Genomic DNA, 19,994 nt, shown 5'->3' on the forward strand with positions numbered 1-19,994 from the left:
TTTAAGAGATCACAGTGCATCATTGTACAGAACTCCTATCACCAATTACTAGAATTTGGCTAGACTTAAACTGCTGCACGACAAAATTAATCTCCAAGTAATGAACACATTTAAATGAACACCACATGACAACTCTGTTTCTATCTATCGCATATATTTAGAAATAAATCAATTAAGATTACAAAGCTTTATCACATATTTTTTTAGGCCTGTTCCACTTGTAAAACCTATACTGGCATAGCAGCTGGCTAGGAGTGCAGTTTGTTTGTTTTTTTACACCAGCATGGCTATGGAAGTATAAGCCCGACTGTAGACATACTTAGACCGGCATAAATATGACTTTGCCAGCATAACGTATGTCTCTTGGGGAATCTGTGTGAGCTGTGACAGCAGAACCACTTTTTTTCTGATATAAGATGTGTCTACACTAGGAGGGTTTGCCAGTATAGCTATACCACAGCAAAACGTTTCTAGTGTAGACAAGACCTCACACACTATAAATCTACATCAAACCTTCCAAATATGCTACATTTAAGCAATGATAGGTGACAAAGAAATACTGGTACCTATTGATCATAATTGTATAACTATCAAATAGCTGCTGTGATCAAATCTCAACTGAATTTTTGTGATCAGTCAACCAACAAATTTTGCCGTCAGTTTTGCTCCAGATTAAATACATATATACATCAGAGATTCCATGAGCCACATATTGATCTCCAGCACTCTGTCGGAGCCTGGATTGAAATGACCCAATCCTTTCTCATAGTTTCTTATAAACTGGTGTTATGAAAGAGAAAGCTAGATGTACCAGACACCTATACGTTGCAATAAATGTAATATCACTCAGATAGCTTTTTTTCAGATAGGAGGGATAGAGCTCAGTGGTTTGAGCATTGGCCTGCTAAACCCAGGGTTGTGAGCTCAATCCTTGAGGGGGCCACTTAGGGATCCGGGGCAAAAATCAGTACTTGGTCCTGCTAGTGAAGGCAGGGAGCTGGACTCAATGACCTTTCAAGGTCCCTTTTAGTTCTATGAGATAGGTATATCTCCATATTATATTAATTTAATGTGCTTTTTATAAGAAAAGTTGGCTTTCAGACACCTTATTTCTCATCCTCTTCCTCCCACACAAGTAAGTGAATTTAGTGCTGGTGAAAGGTACCAGACTAACAGCCCTCAAGATGTAGCAGCAGGTGCACACCACTATCAACCCTGCGAGTTCTTAGAGGCAATGTGGCGGGTGTTCCCCATTGATTTCAACTGAAATTGTGAGTGCTTGGCCCTTCTGAAAATCTGGCAAAATGTGAATAATGCCAGTTGTGTTTCCACTGCGGCAGCGTGGCTCCGCTCTTCCCCCAACAAAAGTCTGTGCCTTACAGACGTGACTGAACCCCAGTTTTGGTGGATTAACAAGATGGGTGTTATTGAGTCAGCATTTTATGCCATGACCACACGTGGATGGTACAACAGATGCTTATTTAATGTACCTACAATTATATGAACAATCCAGCATGGACAATGGTTCTTAAGCCCATATAACAAGGCTATATTGAAATCCTCCCAGTTCATTAATATCCTGACTGGGGTAAAGGTACATTACCTTAATCCTTGCCATGGTGGGAACAAGCATATTATATATATATAAAATAATTAGCACTTTTCATCTTCAAAGCTCTTTACAAACATTAACTAATTAATCCTTTGAACACGCATGTGAGGTACTGTCAGAACGTGTTTTAATGATAGAAAACAGAGGCACAGGGAAGACAAGGACTTTTCCAAAAGTGGCCATGGATTCTGAGTGCCCAACCTGAAACAGCTTGGGCCTGATTTTCAGAGGTGTTGAGGGCACTCAGCTCCCACTGCCTTCAACTGGACTTCTGGGTACTGAGCACCTCTGAAAATCAGGCCCATCATGTCTCAAGTTCAGCACCAAAACAAGTTTTTGAACATCTAGGCTGTGACCTTGCAAGGGAGTTAGTGCCAGAGCCAAAATTAAAACTCAGGTCTGGTTCCTATCCAGGACCAGTGCTACCATTAAGGGAAACTAGACGGTTGCCTAGGGTTCCAAGATTTGGGGACGCCAAAAAGTGGTGCCTCCAATTTTTTTTTTTACAGCGTTCCTGGGCTGGGCTGCCAGCGGTGCGCTCCCTCAGACTCCCTCTCCCAGCGCAGCGGCCGCTCCACTTCTCCCGCCTCTCAGGCTTGCGGCGCCAATCAGCTGTTTGGCGCAGCAAGCCTGTGAGGGGAGGAGAATTAAAGCAGGGGTGGCGTGCTCGGGGAGGAGGTGGAGCAGAGGTGAGCTGGGGTGGGGAGCTGCCACACGGCTCCCCGGGCCGGGGTGGTGGGGAGCTGCCGCGGGGTGTGTGTGTGTGTATGCGCCTCAGGGCGTCAGGGGAGCTGCCGCAGGGCTCCCCACCCCAGCTCACCTCTGCTACGCCCCCTCCCCGAGCATGCCATTGCTGCTCCACTTCTCCCGCCTTCCAGGCTTGCGGCGCCAATCAGCTCCCCGGGAGCGCCTCAGGGCAGAGGGGGGGAGCTGCCGCGGGGGGGGCACCTAAGGGTGTGGGGGGGGAGGTGGGGAGCTGCCGCAGGGCTGGGGGGGGCACAAGGTGGAAGTTTCGCCTACGGTGCGAAACTTCCTTGCACCAGCCCTGTTCCTAGCATTTGATTTTACTTGGTGTGACAATTTGGGGAACCTGCCTATGTGCATATTATGAAATCTGTTTAGTTATATGAAATTGTTGTATCAGTGAATGGCTCAATGCATAGAGAGTCAGTCATGGGCTGGCAAGGTCCCTGGTGTCAGCCATCTTGTCTGGAAGAAGCTTCAGAAAAAAGAAAAAACTTGTTAAAGTTAACGATTAGGCTCTGGCCAAACAATGGATATGCAAAGAAGAGTGTCAGAGCTGGAAAACCACTTTGATCAAGTTTATCTGCAGGGAGTACAGAATGGAAAATCCCCAAACAGGAGAACAAAGGGACAGAGGTGATAGAACAGGGGCTAAAAAAGACTAAAGGAAATGTGGGGCAAGAGAGAGGTACAGAGGGGCATGTTTTCATAGCAGAGGGGACTGTTTTTGATTGAGGTATCAGCTAAGAAAAAAAGAAGCTGGCTGCAGGAGACAAACTCACTCTATTATTTCTAGAGGCTACATACAGGAGTGGGGTCCTGGACTCTGTCCAAATACCAAAGAATGCTCAAGAGTGGTGAGGAAACGGAGGCAGGGAAGGGCATATATGTGGTTTATGATTTTGTCTAGATCTGTGTATCTCGTGCCATCCAAAGTAAACAATAATTATGTTAGAAACCTTTACAAAGCCTGTGTGTTATGTGCTTCAACTATCATGTGTTACTGAAGAGATAAACTGTAAACCAGCGGGCCCGCAAGGCTGGAGCTCTGGGAAAGAGTGTGCTTAAACGACTGGGGTTTCTTCGCGGAGAGGGAGAAAACAGGTCAGCACTGCTCCTGGGGGCCTCGGGCTGCTGAGCCATGAGGTTCCACTTCCGTGAAGGGGTAACAGAGTCTGTGCCCAGGAAGCGTGTCAGCGGTCAAAGACCGTGCTGGAGCCTACTCAGATCAAGGGAAGTTTAAGAGCACATGGGTCCTGTGTAGTGGGGCCCACACACTGCAGCCTACTGAGTATCTTGCAAGGGGAGATTTACAGGGCTGATATACTTGGCTTGGGACATTTGCCCATTTCCTCGAAAAGGAAATCTCCATTTTAAAATAACTTAGAAAATTAAAACATTTCTCAATAGTCAAGAGATTGAGAGAAAAATTGTGTTGGTTACAAAACTGGAAGGTGCAGGGTTATCTGTCGTGATTCACTGAGGAATGTGGTTGTAAGAAGCTACAAAGGCAGTCCGGCAGGGAATAAGGAAGAACAGTTTTTACATTTGAAAGTGAAAACTGACACAGCTTCATTTGGTACAGCATCTTTCAGACAGCCTGCAAAACACTCTGCAGAGTTAAATAACAATCAGACTGATGCTTGTTCCATATGATTCTCAATAAGGTAGAACTCTCTGTGACGTTCCATAATGTTTTATGGAAATATGGTTATGAGTGTGAATATGATGTAACTGGAATATACTTTATGCAAAAGGTCTCTTGTATAATTCCAAAGCTTATAATCTACGGAGTGTGTTCATCCTATTTGTATGCACGTATCATTCTGGTATCTGAAGCTAGAAATATGAAGTATAACTCTGAGGTCCTAGTGTAACTATGCAAAGTGTGGGCCATTAATGGTGGTTTAGAATCTTGATGGCTCTCATTGACTAGGACAATTAGTTGTAGATAATTTATTTACCTGCAAGCCTTCCTGTGGAGGTGTGGGCCAGCCTGTGGGTAACGTGGTCACATGATACTGGAATCCATTTTAAATCTGGTACTTTTCCATTTAGAAGGAGGGGTGGGGACAAAAGATTCTCACCTTGTGTCAAAGCTATAAAAGGGGGTGGAACAGAACAAAGGTGGCTGCCAGTCATGAGAACACCCCTAGTTTTCACCTAAGATGTCTGCTGGAACTAACAAGGACTGTGCCAGGGGAAAGGATTGGGCCCAGACTAGGAAGGAGTCTAGTCTGTGAAAGAAGCTTATTGGAACATCTCTGAAGGTGAGATTTTACCTGTAAACAGTTTCTTAATGTATTAGGCTTAGACTTGCATGTTTTGCTTTATTTTGCTTGGTGACTTACTTTGTTCTGTTATTACTTGAAACCACTTAAATCCTACTTTTTATTCTTAATAAAACCACTTTTGTTTATTTTTGAACCCAGAGTAAGTGATTAATACCTGGGGGAGCAGACAGCTGTGCATATCTCTCTATCAGTGATATAGAGGGCAAACAATTTATGAGTTTACCCTGGATAAGATTTATACAGAGTAAAATGGATTTATTTGGGGTTTGGATCCCATTGGAAGCTGGGTGTCTGGGTGCTGGAGATAGGTGACCTGCTGAGCAGTTTTTGGTTAAAGTCTGCAGCTTTGGGGGCATGGACCAGACCTGGGTCTGTGTTGCAGCAGGCTAGCGTGCCTGGCACAACAAGACAGGGTTCTGGAGTCTCAAGCTGGCAGGGAAAACGGGCTCAGAGGTAATTCCAGCACGTCAGGTGACAGTCCCAAGGGGGGTCTCTGTGACTGAACCCGTCACTCCCTCCATTTGGATCTTCCCTGTTGCGCATTGAAAGGGCGTGGGGGGGGGGGGGGGGAATGGCTAGCTGCCTCTACTACACTATTCTTCCCTGCTCTCTGTGATATTAGGGATCACACCCCACAGCACACAATCCCCTCACACAGATATTAGAGGGGTTGACTGGGTTACCTATTACAGAGTGAAATAAAAAATAATTGTAAACAGAGAATGTAGCAATGGAAAATAGTTACAGTATGTTCACAAAAATAAATATCCAGCAACAAAAGTTCATCTGAATTTAGAGCCCAGCAAATCTGAAGATATCCGCTTTATATCCATGGATATTTGCATCATGTTTGTGGATATCCGCAAACATGGTCTGCAGATCGGATGCAGATACAAATTTTGTATCCATGCAAGGCTCTATCTTCATTCAAAGTATTTTATAAAATGAAAGATAATAAAAACCTAGTGCAGACCAGCTGTCTCCTGCCAACTCTTATTTTCATGGCGATACTATGTCCTTCTTCCTTATCCCAATACAAATTTGATATTTAGTTGATAGCTTTTAAAGACACATTACCAGGTGGTTTAGGTTAGGAGGTTTTATAAAACCTAAAATGAATGGAAATTTTTCATGAATTAAACTGAATTTTGTTTGGAATTAAACATTTCCCTAGTGTGTGGCAACCCCGCCCTGGCACTGAAGCACTGTGCTTTGTGCATGACAGCAGGAAGAGTAAAACTGACTAAAAACAGTGAAAGTGACTAGTTTAATTCACCATTCAAAATGCTAGAGGCAACAAAGAAACAATCTCATATTTAAAATTCTCCCAACCTTAATAATTTAAAGTGTAACCAAGATGAATAAAACAAAATCTTAGTTTTAAGGTGACAGTGTCCCTTTAAATCCCCAAAGAAATTTCCATATGGAAGTAGGCTGAGAAACATGAGTTAAGCAGGAAATACACACTTAGAATGGGTGTGCCTGACCTAATTCTATACTACATAACAATTTAGAACAGGAATGTATGTGTACTCTAATTGCACGTCTTTCTAAAGGTTTATCCTTGCTGTAATTTCCTAAGACACATCCTGAGAACATGCCAAAATGAAAGGAAGCTGCACATTTGCCTATGCCTTTACAATTCCTAGTTTGGAGAATAAAAGGGAGATTGCACGAGAGGTTAAGATGAATGAGGAAAAAATATAGAAGGAACAGCATGTCGCAAGAATTGGTATTGAGGCCACTTTTGTGGATTTTGTATCTATACCTAGGGAGGAAACAGTAAACACGACGGAATTGGTTTCTGATGTGACACCGAGGGAAGCCCGTACCCCTTGAGCCTCTGCTCAGCAGCCAGGCACAACTGCAGTCCATGAAGCAGTGGTAAGCACAGCTGGCTGACTACACAGGTGGGTGGAGATTTGGTGTATAGTGCACCCCCTGAAGGGGTGTAGCAGTGCTCCCCTTGTGTGTTGGAGAACTAGGGCAAGGAATTCTTCCCTGAGGTCTCCAGGGGTCAATGTGGCTTCAGCACAAGGCTATGCCTATATATAGCACAATTGGGACCAAAGGGAAGAAGGTGATAACAGTTAGCATCACTTAAGACTGAGGGGCTGTGGCAGATAAATGATTTCTGTAACTCGTGGGAGAGAAAGGCAAAAGAACAAGAAGGAATATATCCTCAAGCTACAAAACAACAGGCCCGAGAAAGACCTGGATGGGAAGGAGAGGATAAAATGGAACTCCAAACCCAGGGTCTGACAGCAGGACAAAGTAGACAGTTCCAGTGTGTATAGCGGAACCTCATGAATGGCGGGGAGTCTCGGTGAGGAACCGTGAAGTTTATGGACCACTCCAGAGAGGGCCAAGAGTGGGGGAACAAGCCCCACTGGCTGATTGTAAGTGCCCTACCTCTGATTTCAGTGGGTTACAGAGAAGTGTGGTGCAGCCTGGGGTTACACGTTCCTCCCCCATTTGACAGTGACGAATAGGTCATCACCCACATCAGCCCTGCCCCCAGTTGTGCTGATCAGTGCTTCAATAAACTGCTAGCCCAACAACTCCTTTTTGATACGGATTATTTGGCTGTACTGCAGAAACAGATTTTTCTTGGAGAAAGATGGGATTCAGAAAACTGTGATGAAAAAACAGGAAAGTGGAATTAAAACAGGGGGACCTAAAATTTGCTATTTAAAAGGCCATCTTGGCAACCTGTCAGCAGCCCAATTTCGGCACTCATTTTCACAAAATTGTTAGTCAAAAAATGAGCACAGCACAATCATAATATATGCTCATATCTTCCTTGAGAGGGAGACAGAAATTGCTTGTCATAGAATATCAGGGTTGGAAGGGACCTCAGCAGGTCAAATAGTCCAACCCCCTCCTCAAAGCAGGACCAATCCCCAGACAGATTTTTGCCCCAGATCCCTAGATGGCCCCCTCAAGGATTGAACTCACAACCCTGGGTTTAGCAGGCCAATGCTTAAACACTGAGCTATCCCTCCCCTTCATCAACTTTGTCTTCTGAGCCTGCAGTTATAGGGAAATAATTCCAGATCGTTGTACAGAATAAAATCATAATATGATCTAAAAAAAAATTTTACACACACACACACACAGCTCCATTAGAGGGGAAGAGCAGATCAGGGTCCCGGTTCTGATCTCACACCAATGTCAAAAAGACGGAACTCCACTGAAACCAATGGAGTTCAACTGATGTAAATTAGATCAGAATCAAACTTCTGGAGTTTTGGCTGGTTAAAATTATTAGACTCCCTATATCATATATCATATCATATATCTAGTAGCTAAAATATAGGAAACTGGAGGTACCACCAGACTGCATTGGTTCTCAGGCTGCACCTTGGGTGCCCCTGGAGTCATAACAAACAAAATGGAGTTGGTGAAGAGGGGTTTCAGTGGGCTTGGGAGAAATCAAAACCTGCTATATTGTTTCTGCTCCTTACTTTTTCTGAACTTCCGTCTTTTTGGTCTGCTTTGCTCCTTTCTGTGCTCCACGATGGAGAGCCTTTCTAAAAATAATAATAATATATACATGATACATATGAAAACTACATTAGCAAAACAAATTTTCACTGTAAATTGTATCAAACTAATAAAGAGGGAGATAAGGCTGCTTTTCTATTTGTCATACATAAAGGCTAGTCAGAATAAACATGAACCTAGCATTTTTTATCCACTCAAGCATAAAAGTGAGTCCATGCTTCCATGTTCAGTGTCAATAATATATGGTTTTTAATAGAGGAGGGAGGTTTTTGTCTTGCAGGAAAACCATATTATGCAGTGCGTAAATCACACTGATTCTCTGCCTGCAGTCAGTAAGTGGAGCTATCATTCAACAGAAAAAACTAATTGCCTCTCAAATACATTTAGCAAAAAAGTGTCTTGTTACAAATCTGAAGCTACTGTTACTGACATTTCTGCACAATTAGTGCACACAATAACATTGATGTTTGATCTTTTATATTTTCAGTCCCATATTTTTATTGCCAACTGTTATTCCCAATATTTAATATGTAATTACTTCAAATATTCACTATTTAAAAACAATTAACTTCTTTCAATAATAAAAAAAAAAATCGCAGAGCCACTACATAACCTTTTGCCTTCGATATGCCTGCCCTGTAATGCTGCCCTTTTCCATTTTTAGCCTTGTTATGAACATTACACAATCATAAATTACACAATACCCTCTCTAGAATGCTTCGTAATTCTGGACAATAAATTCTTACACATGTGAGCTATGTGAAGGAATTTTATTTTGCTTTGTGACCTACAACGCCTTTGACTTCTGCTTTCAAACTGTATTCCTTATTTTCAGCTAAGTTCCACAGTCTGAACAGTTTCAGATCCACAGGGTCTTCTGGTCACTAAACAATTGTTAAATGTTTATAGACTCATAGACTCATAGACTTTAAGGTCAGAAGGGACCATTATGATCATCTGGTCTGACCTCCCGCATGATGCAGGCCACAAAGCCGTCCCTACCCTTTCCCTTGACTCTGCTGTTGAAGTCCCCAAATCCTGTGGTTTAGAGACTCTCCCGATAACCACACAGGTTGGGGCTCAACCGCGTTTAAATGGAAAGTAACATAGAATCAGTGTATCGTAGCCCCGTTTAGGAAATTCTCAGACAAAAAACTTTGTTAATACTACATACTTTAACAGTATGACGATTCAAAATTAAAATCAACCAAAAAAGAAGATGGAAATATTTGGGACACGTGTTAAGAATAAGGCGAGAGCATCTGCAGTTGTGCCATTGGGCAGCTGGAGGAACACCGAAAAGGGGCCAGTCAAAAGAATCCCTCCGTCACATGCTATGGAGAGAGGGAAAACTTAGGTGACTTAATAGAGAACATGCAATGAGCAGCCAGGATAGACAGTGATGGCAGCGCCCTGTTTGTGCCATAAGCAATATCTGACAGCATGAGAAGGATTCAGATTCAGGCATACTGCTGGGCATTGTTGGGGCTGGTGGATTTTTTTCTTTAAATAGAGGATTTTTCACATTTTTGTGGAACGCTGTGATGGTACAGTACTTCACATTAAGCGAATCTCTCCATCATGTGCAGATCTCTACACACAAGCAGAACAGCCGCGGCTTAGCCCTTGCTTCTTAATTCCTTCTCTTTTGAACTAACGACAGAAGTTACCCCAAGTGTCCTGTAGATAGGCATATACTACAAAGTGCAATGTTTAATTCTCTGTGGAATCTTTTATGGTGACTGACAGGTTGCTTTGTTTTAATAAGTACAGTAGGCTAATGAGCATATTGGGTGTGAACTTTAGGAGATTTTTATATATATATATATATATATATATATATATATATATAAAATAAAATTTAGATCAAGGAACAGTAGATCCAACATATGTACAAACTGCAAATTATTAGTTACGACCCTGATCATGACAGCCAAAAATTATCTGGAGCACATTTTTATGTACAAAACATTGCACATCCTGCTCTTCTCTCATAATTCATGCAATTGGATCTGAAGCAACCAAAAAAGGTACATCTCAAATATATCTTGATACTACAATGGCTCTTTTTACAGATTTTTTCAGATACACGCTAGATGGCACATTGAAATTTCTCTTTTACTACACTCACAATCACAACCAGGTAATAAAAGGGCATTTTTACAGTATGAAGCAGCATGCACACACAATACAAAATGACTTTCCTTTTTTATGAAAGAGCTCTATTAATACACAGTGGATTCATTTTGCCAACAGTGTTAGAATTATAGAAGGAAAGAATGTCCACCAGGATTGATGCAATTCAGTAAATCCCAAAAATTCTGGCAACAGACTTTACATTTTAAAGTCTGATGAAATGCCTGATTGTTTCCCTCTATCCTGCGCATAGTGCTTTACTGTTAGCAAAGTTTATTGCATTTCTCATTTATTTGAGTCCTAATAGAAATTCATTGTTTCTACAAATGTAATCTGAAACTATGGTCTGGAATATGGCTTTAGTGGTTTAACACAGCACGGCCACACCATGATTTAAGGGCCAGTTTTACCTTTAACACTGAAACACCCCGTTCTCCCACTGATGGTTGGATGATTTACACACAAAACTATTATTATTAATGGGAGTTACATCAATTCTCTACAGAAACAGAGGGAACAGACTCTTCAGCGTTTTCTTGGCAACACATGATCAGCAGGAGGACTTAACACACAATGAAAATTAACTGGGACTTATCTAATTGTATAGAACTAATTATGCTTTCAGGAGTGCTTGGGAAAAGAGTGAGCAGAGAGCAGTGGGAGGGGAGAAGATGATGGGGAGCTGGTACTCCTGGCATGCCACAAAGCAGGGAGGACTGAAAGCAGTGGGAGGAAGGGGAGGGTGCATGGAAGATTAGTACTAGAGGGAATCAGGGAAGGTCGGTACAGTGGAAGGAAGAGGGAGGGAGGGAGCCAGGAATAGGAGCTCCTGGGAACTAGTAGTGGTGTGGGCTGGGGGAATGGGAGACTGGGAATGGGGAAAAGCGGGTGGAGGGCCCAGCATTGGTGCTGTAGGTTGGGGAGGCGATCCAGGTTACCTGGGAGTGGGGAACACTGGGGATATTGGGAGGGAAAAGGCTGGAGAGTACAGGGAGGGTCCGATAAGAATGAGAAGGGAAGGTTTCAGGAAGGCAGAGATTTGGGGCACACCACTGAGACTGCTTTTGCCAAAGTCTCCAGTGATCTCTCCCTAGCCAAAGTTCAGAACCAGTACTCCATCCTCTTCCTCCTTGACGCCACTGACTGTGTTATTCTTGAAATCTTGTCTTCCCTTGTCCTCTCCTGGTTCTCCTCCTAGCTCTCTAATCATTCCTTCACCATGTCCCTAGGAGGATCCTCCTTGATCCCCGCTCCAGCTTTCTATGGAGGTTCCATAGGGCTGTGTCCTTGGCCCCCTTATCTCTGGGCAATCTCATCCACTAACCAATTCAACTACCTCCCTATGCTGATGACTCACAGCTCTACCACCCCACTCCAGACTTGTTTCCTAATATCCAGATTAAAATCTCAGCCTGCCTCTTTGCCATTTCCTCGTGGATATTTCCCCCAAGCCTTCCACCCTACCCCCTTTTTCCATCACTGTGGGCAGCACCACAATCCTGCCTGTTTCTCAGGCCCATAAGCTGAGCATTGTCCTGAACATCAACCTCTCTGTAGGTCCTCCTATACAGGCTATGATTACATCGTGCATTTTCTTTCTGTATAATGTAGCTAAAGTACACCCTTTCCTAGCCATCCACGCACCTAAACTCTCCTGTCTCAATTACTGTAACCTTTCTTTCTCTGGCCTTGTCAAATGCAGTGCCCTGCTCGCTATCTATTCAGAATGCTGCTGAAGCAGGAAACAACCACAAAGCTACCTCATTATCCTCAAATATGACCTATGAGGAAAGGATGAAAGAAACTAGCGTGTTTAGTCTTGAGAAAAGAAGACTGAAGGTGGGGGATGATCACAGTCTTCAAATATGTTAAGAGCTGTTAGAAAGAGGTCGCTGATCAATTCTTCTTCATGTTCACTGAAGGCAGGACAAGGAGTAGTAGCTTAATCTACAGCAAGGGAGATTTAGCTTAGATATATTAGGAAAAACTTTCTAACTATAAACATAATTAAACTCTGGAACAGGCTTCAACCGGAGGTTCTGGAATCCCCATCACTGCAAGTTTTTAAGAACAAGTTGGACAAACACCGGTCAGGGCTGGTCTAGGTTTACTTGGTCCTGCCTCAGTGTTGGGGATGGACTAGATGACCTCCCAGGGTTCCTTCCAGTCCCTGCCTTTCTATGATTACTGTGAACTTTTCCAAAACAAGCACACCACAGGATCACAGATATTGCCAAACTAGAACAGACTAAGCTCCATCTGGACGTCTGACAGTGATCTATACTGGATGCCCCCCAAAATGCCTCAGTGCCACACTTGGTCAATATCCTGTGACACACATTTACTTCTGCCCAAGAACTGAGAGTGCTACCAATGATGCGTGGAAGGGTGCAGGGGCAACACCATATGAAGGCTGTTTCCATTGTTTAAATTATTTGGGGATGAACCCTTTGAGAAATGTTTGCTCTTAAGCCTAACCCTTGTAAAGAGCATCTACATACCACAGGAATGAGAGTTTCATAAATGCTTGTAACAATCACTATGTGAAATAATTATCTTTTAAATAAATTAGCACGTAAAGTTAGCCTCATCACTTCAGAAAGTGATACCTCTTTCCCAACCAGATGGAAAAGGTACCTGAGTTATTATTAGATTAGGGGAAAGGACCAGTGAAAATGGAGCTGCTCCAAATGTAAGAGTTTTGGCCATATTTTGACACAATTTTGCTTTCACATATACAGTCATGGGTGTAAGTGAGGTCAGAAATACAACCAGGGACTTTAATTAACAATCCTATGCCTTTATATTACTGGATAAACCTAAAAACCCTCACATCAAAGCTTTTTACTAAAGGATCATGAGGGGATCAATAACATGGTGTTTTATCCTGAGTTCTGTGATCCACCTATTTTATAACAGAACTATTTACATGGCCTACAGAAAAACTCAAGTTATACTTCAACATAGCATAAAGCAGGATTTTTAAAAATCCCTTTATATTTTAAAATGGTATTTTCTCTTTTACATTCTCTTCCTTAGTAACCATCGGCACCTAATATGTTTCAGTTCATAAAAATATCTTAGTCTTCAGGCTGAGATTTTAAATTAACATTTCGGGAAACCCCTTCTTTATATGATCTCTATGAAAAACTCCAGAACAACAGCAGCCTATTTTTGAAAAGTCGTGTATTCTAGCCTCTAACTGCAGCATTTAAAACTGTAAAACAACAGAAAGAAATATGCATGATTCTAATTCTAACCTTGGAGTAAAGCTCTCATACAAACACTCATTATGACAGACAAATGAAATATACCCAAATTACTTACGGTCAGTTCATATGTTCCTGGTAGCTCTATGCAGTCTGAAATCCACCTTTAATAAAAGGAAAAAGCTAAGTCATAAAGAAGCTCCAGAGTTTAAACTGTTTATGCTGCAGCGACAAAAGCTCCTCCCCTAAAACCCAGATGTCTGATTCATGTTAATATTTCAAATTAAAAGTCCTTGCCCAGCATATATGAGAGAGAGAGAGACAGACACACACACACTAGAGGGGGAGAGAGAGAGAGAATGTTTGCATATGCAAGAATATGTACATTTAGTTTAAATATGGCCAGATAGCTAAGAAATAACATTCTTTCAAGCTTGACGTTTTAAAACATTCTCTTGGACACCTGTTTTATGCTGGTTTTCCACTAGTAGCCGGGTAGGAAAGATGCAGCTCCTGATCCCCTAGGGTTAGGTTTTCAATTTCACTTTACAACATACCCTAGTCCACTCTCCCACTACAAATGCTAAATCCAGATATTAAGGAATTAAGAGTCAAATTTTGAAGAGGGCAGAATCATGCAGTTGCACACACACATGCAATGATGTATCCTGGGCCTTTTCATTGACTCCACTGGATTTGGATCATGGTTCCAATATGCTAGGGTTACCATACGTCCTCTTTTTCCCGGACATGTCCGGCTTTTCGGCAGTCAAACCCCCGTCCGGGGGGAATTGCCAAAAAGCTGAACATGTCCGGGAAAATGGCGGCTCTGCTCCTCCCCGACTCTTCGGCTCTGTTTAAGAGCCGGGCTGCCCGAACACTACCGGCTTCGGGCAGCCCCGTGCCTCCAGACCCTGCGCCACCGGAGCCCTCCGGGGCTCCGGCGGCTCTGCGTAACTTACACTGTATAAGTTACACAGAGCCGAAGAGGAGCAGAGCCTCCAGCCGCTGCGGCTCTGTGTAACTGACACTGTGTCAGTTACCCAGAGCCTCCAGCCGCCGCGGCTCTGCTCCTCTTTGGCTCTGTGTAACTGACACAGTGTCAGTTACACAGAGCCGCAGCGGCTGGAGGCTCTGCTCCTCTTCGGCTCTGTGTAACTTATACAGTGTAAGTTACGCAGAGCCGCCGGAGCCCCGGAGGGGAAGTGCCCAGCTGGGGGTGCAGGGTCCGGAGGCATAGGGGCTGCCCAAAGCCCGAGCGCTACCGGCTTCACGGTTTGCTGGGCAGCCTCCAGACCCTGCGCCCCCGGCTGGGCGCTTCCCCTCCCGGGCTCCAGCTGCGCTGGGGAAGCGCCGGCTGGGGGCGCAGGGTCTGGGGGCTGCCCGGGAAACCGTGAAGCTGGTAGCACTGGGGCAGCCCTTTCCCCCTGGCTGGGAGTGGGAGGGAGGAGGGGGCGGAGTTAGGGTGGGGAAGGGGCGGAGTTGAGGCGGGGCTAGGGGTGGGGAAATGGGCGGGGCCAGGGCCCGTGGAGGGTCCTCTTTTTTTATTTATGAGATATGGTAACCCTACAATATACATGCACAATTACTGTGGATAAATCAGACAGTTGCATGTGCAAATGACAATTTAGACACCGAGCAAGAGAGCTACAAATACCTGATTCACACACACACCAGTGGTACCTGCACACAGAATTGCATAGGCATTACTGCATGTGGTTCTGAAATTCTACCCTTTAGAAGATCAGGCCCTAAATCAAAAACTTCTGTTGTTCCTAGATACTTTCATATAAGACTCATTACTGGATTTCTCAGAAAGAATCAAATGCAAATATCATTGACAAGAACAACAGAACTGATCTTTTACTGCTAAAACTAATGGTAAAATATTTCCAATATTTCCATTTCAATACAATATTATAAGATGTGAAGATGTTCTGACTCTCATCAGTGGTAAAACACATGGCTATTTTGTCAGGAAAATTATAAATCTGAATGCACTATTAAACACACACTAGATATATGATTCAATTTAATTAAAAAAAATCTTATCTAAAAAAATCAAAATGTCTGACATGTAAAATCTAGCTGATTGTCATTAACTTACTAACCCCATTTTTGTAATGTGCTTTGAATTGCACTGTAAACATTAAGTAGTATTTTTGTTTTGGGAACAAATTGTGCAGTCCCTATAAAGGACTAATCAATCGGGGGAAGTTTTTAAAATGTGAAAGGTGCAAGTCAAGGAGTATAACTTTATTTTAGGCAATTCAAGTTTTATGATGTCTATAATCACAGTCACCTTGAAGAAGCAAGGACTATAATTATGACTATTTGATATCAGATCATTGCTATTACAGTACTATTAATGTACAGCTGCTTTCAGAGTTTGTACATGTATGTATTTAGTGCAAACTGTAACATGCACACATATTTGCACAGTACAACTAAAACAGAACTTTTCCTCTCACACCAGGGATAACCAGAAGTGACTCCATTGAAGTCAATGAGTTACACCTGTGTGAAACAGTGTAAATAAAGGCAGATCAGGACCAATGTATTAACAATTTGCAGCATGTTAAAATATTTTTAATATCCACATTATTTTTATGTATCTGTCATATGAGAAAAATCTCTAAAGACAACCTTAAAAAATCCTAATTTCTTCTCATCACTCACTGAGATTTTTGGTTTCCTATGAAGTGTCCTTCGATGGGTCCCCCACAGATTCAGCATACATCAGTTACTCGCCTAGACTCTTATTTTAAAAAGATTGTGATCGGTTTAAAACTCCACCTTCTCTCCTTGGAAGGAATCCCAATAAGTAACTGCTAACTCATTCCTGTCTCATCTGCTAGTCTCCAACTGCCACTGTTTTTTAACCAACTACGTGAGAAAAACAAAAATAAAAAGGCAGATTCTAGAAAGCTCTGTCAAAGTTAATGCGGCTATTAATTGTAGAAATCCCTTGTGACCCTGGAGCATAGTTAGGTTTCTTGAAAGCAAGCGAGGAAAATACCATATTGAGTAACTGAAATGTCTCTGAAATCAAAGGCTTTGTAACTTGAAAAACAAGGGCTTCTGAATGAGTAGAGGAAAAGTTCTGAGTGTAAAAGGATAAAGCAGTCACTAGAGTGGGCACTCTAGGAATAACCAGCTGAATCAAGTGAATGGCAAAGTGACACAGTTATAAAAAGCAAAAAGAATGTAGAGTCTATTTAAGGTAGTGTTGACAAACTGTAAGTAATATTTTGTTTACTCTTGTACGAGATGACCACAACTGTTTTATTTAGCACAATTTCAGCTGTCACAGGGAAACATCACATGTTTTGCTGATTTATTTTTCTGGGGCCACAGCCTCAGCTGGGATAAATCTGCATAGCTCCAATCAATGGTGTTAAGCCAATTTGCAACAGCTGAGGATTTGGACCTTTGTTTTTAATAGTTGGAAGTGTTTTGCTCCCTGTTTCATAATAGCTAAGCTTTACTACAGTGCACTGGCAACAGACCTCTTGCTTTGTTTACGTGACTAAATGAACATTTGACATAGCACACTTATAAATAATATATACTTTCTAGGAATATTTCCATAACATCCTTATTTATAGGACTAATAAATATCCTCTCACGTAAAAATATTGAGTTAGCATAACTGTTTTTAGCAAAATCTATTGGGAAATCTGTTGTTGGAAATCCACAAAGACTGAGAATTGTGCAAAAACCAAACCCGAGAAATCCAAGATGATACCTACTCCAACACGCATAAATAGGTGCCTATATAAAGTGACAACTAAGTGAGTGCCCATAGAGGTTTCTCAATACTGTTGCTCTTGAAACTAAAAGTTGCTAAACTCTAGTGTACTCCGGAACACAACACAATCCATTTAAGCTAAATTTAAATTTATCTGATTTGACAACGTTTATTTTATGCCAATTTTTGGGTCCAAATTAAGGCCTGTTTTGTGAGTCCTTACCTCACAGAGGAAGGATGAAAAGAAAATCTGATCTTTAAAACCTCTTGCCTTATAAGGAAAGCTGCACCATTCTGCTCAGCAGTCTGATGGGTTCACATGTTGAGAAGCACATCTGGTGTATAAGCCGGGACACCTATGTAAAAGATTTAATTTAAAATAGGTTTTACTAAGGGGCCTGGATAGCTCAGGAGATTAGTAATGTATATAATCTCTCTTTACTCCACAATTACAGATTTTAATCCAGGCCAGGCTAGTAATGCCAAAAATTGTTGCCATCTAATGGCTGTTTTGTGGCTTGTGTGAAATCAGTTTGATGTTCTCAGGCCAGTTACTAACTAGACAAACGTCCACATTTGTCACCACCACTAACTGGCCTTCTTGTTGGCAGCCTTGACAGAGAGACCGAGGCCTAAATGGGCAAGAAGCCTAAACACCCTCTCACTGCTAGCGGTGGACAGTCCCTCCCATTTAGAGTTGAGGTGCATTGGTAGAGAAGCATGATGGAGTTGGCATGGTAATTGTCAAAGCTCCACTTGTTCTGAGGATAAATGGAGGATTTCAATCTAACAGCTGTCAATCTGGTGTTTTGCAGCAGCACTAAATTCACAAAAACATTTTTTTTTAAAGTTATTTCTCATCCTGCTAGAGGTGGCAGTCATCCTAATGAAAAGTAACATCAAGTGGCACGGGTACTCATTGTAAGACTCGGGAGATATATGACTATATATATCCTGCATTAATAACGGTTTAACCTCGGTAGAATAAAAAAAACCACTCTATCCTTTTAATATTAATACAGTGCTTCCTGAAGTAGTTTGAAATCGTTTAAAACAGTTCTGGGATAAAATGCTTTACAAGACTATACAAATGCTAAGCCATATTAAAATCCGTTTTAGAAACCATGGTCAAGATTGGGTAGCGATAGTCTCAAACACGGCTTTTTAAAATGGTTTTTAACATGACTGATCTCTCCAAACAACATTTCATAATAGCAGCAAGAGACAGTTTGGGATACCATTTAAATATGTTCCCCACCTGCCCAATATAGTGCCTGGTAGCATTCATAAATACATGTATGGTCAATACTTTGCTCCACTAGTAAAGCATGAGAATGAATGGCCTTGAATCACACTGACGATACACAAAGATTTTAAGCACTTTTGTACTACCCGCTTATACCACAGATATGCAGTATCAGGAGGAAAAAACCTAAAACCTGTCTAGCTCAAATCCACCGAAACATTGCACTAATTAACAGACCATATGAATGGATCCATTAGAAATTTGGTGGATTAGTGAAACTGACCTTGTGTAAGGAAACTGTTCCACTTGACGGTCAGAGAAATTTTGAACAATTTGTCTACTATAAAACTAAAACTTTCAACAAATTTATATTGAACCATCTGTGATCTGAAGATCACTGAATCAGCTAATGATTCTCAACACTGGTCACTAGGGCTCTGTGATCTGAAGATCACTGAATCAGCTAATGATTCTCAACACTGGTCACTAGGGCTGTCTGAAGGGAAGGGGAAGAGTGCAGGGACTAAAAAAAATGCAATGAATAGCAATTAGAAAATGCCCTTCAGGGGAAAAATACTGTACACATATACTTAACATTCTGTACCTACAACAGCGTAGTAGATGAACATGTACTATAATTTAAATCATTATCAGTTTATCGGGGGGGAGGGATAGCTCAGTGGTTTGAGCATTGGCCTGCTAAACCCAGGGTTGTGAGTTCAATCCTTGAGGGGGCCACTTAGGGATCTAGGGCAAAAATCAATACTTGGTCCTGCTAGTGAAGGCAGGGGGCTGGACTCAATGACCCTTCAGGGTCCCTTCCAGTTCTATGAGATAGGTATATCTCTATAATTTAATTTAATTTAATTTATCCAGTTTCCACTATAAAACAAATGAAGCTACCATATGGGATTACAAGATCTAGGCATACACTGAATTAAATCAATGACACAAGCTCTTTCAAAAGCAAAGTGTGGCTCAAAACATATGTAACAAAATATGACGTGTTTTTACCTTGTCGGTCTAAAATGCCTTTGATACTGTGAGCTTCTGTCTCTTGAGTCTGTATTGCAATCAAAGTCACTCGCCTGATGAAGACCAGTCATCCCAATGAGCATTAGACTACAGAAAGTTTTCAAATGTGTGCCAAACTGTTAATATCAGTGGATTAGGGGAACTCATTCATAATTATTAACTAAAACTGTAGATAAAACTAGACTGTAGTAACCTTTCCTGTGACAGGGTGTTATATAACAACATGCTTTTAATCCACTCTCAGGCAGAACAGCGTGGAAGAAAAAATCCTCCTGCTTTTAGAAAGGTTTAAGGTTCTTCATTCTCTATTTTCCTTCCCCATTTACTCTACATAAGCTGAGTTGTTCCTGTTGATGGAATTACTTATGCATAACCTGGGAGACGGTTGTAAAATTTGCCCAGATAAACTGTATCTTCCTCTTCTACTAGTCATTTCCACAAAAAAGCTGCAGCCATTATA

At 41.9% G+C, this 19,994-nt stretch overlaps 1 protein-coding gene across 5 annotated transcripts in view; it reads right to left on the bottom strand.

Moving 5' to 3' along the window:
* KCTD20 (potassium channel tetramerization domain containing 20) overlaps positions 1 to 19,994 on the bottom strand; it is a 44,371-nt gene that overhangs the window by 14,477 nt on the left and 9,900 nt on the right. For 2 of the 5 annotated variants that reach the window (XM_054027023.1, XM_054027019.1), the window contains exons 3-4: positions 13,621 to 13,666; positions 8,118 to 8,183 (exon numbers count right to left, since the gene is read on the bottom strand). Coding sequence is in view for 1 of the 5 variants with exons in the window: in XM_054027018.1 (XP_053882993.1) it covers positions 8,118 to 8,183; positions 13,621 to 13,666; positions 19,514 to 19,617 (216 nt within the window). In the remaining 4 variants the exon portion in view is untranslated. Of the gene's footprint in view, positions 1 to 8,117; positions 8,184 to 13,620; positions 13,667 to 17,476; positions 17,568 to 19,513; positions 19,622 to 19,994 lie in introns of those variants that run through there. The other 3 variants (XM_054027018.1, XM_054027024.1, XM_054027025.1) reach the window with 3 other exon arrangements.

This window comes from Malaclemys terrapin, chromosome 4 (assembly GCF_027887155.1).
Source record: "Malaclemys terrapin pileata isolate rMalTer1 chromosome 4, rMalTer1.hap1, whole genome shotgun sequence".
Classification (NCBI taxonomy): Eukaryota; Metazoa; Chordata; order Testudines; family Emydidae; genus Malaclemys; species Malaclemys terrapin.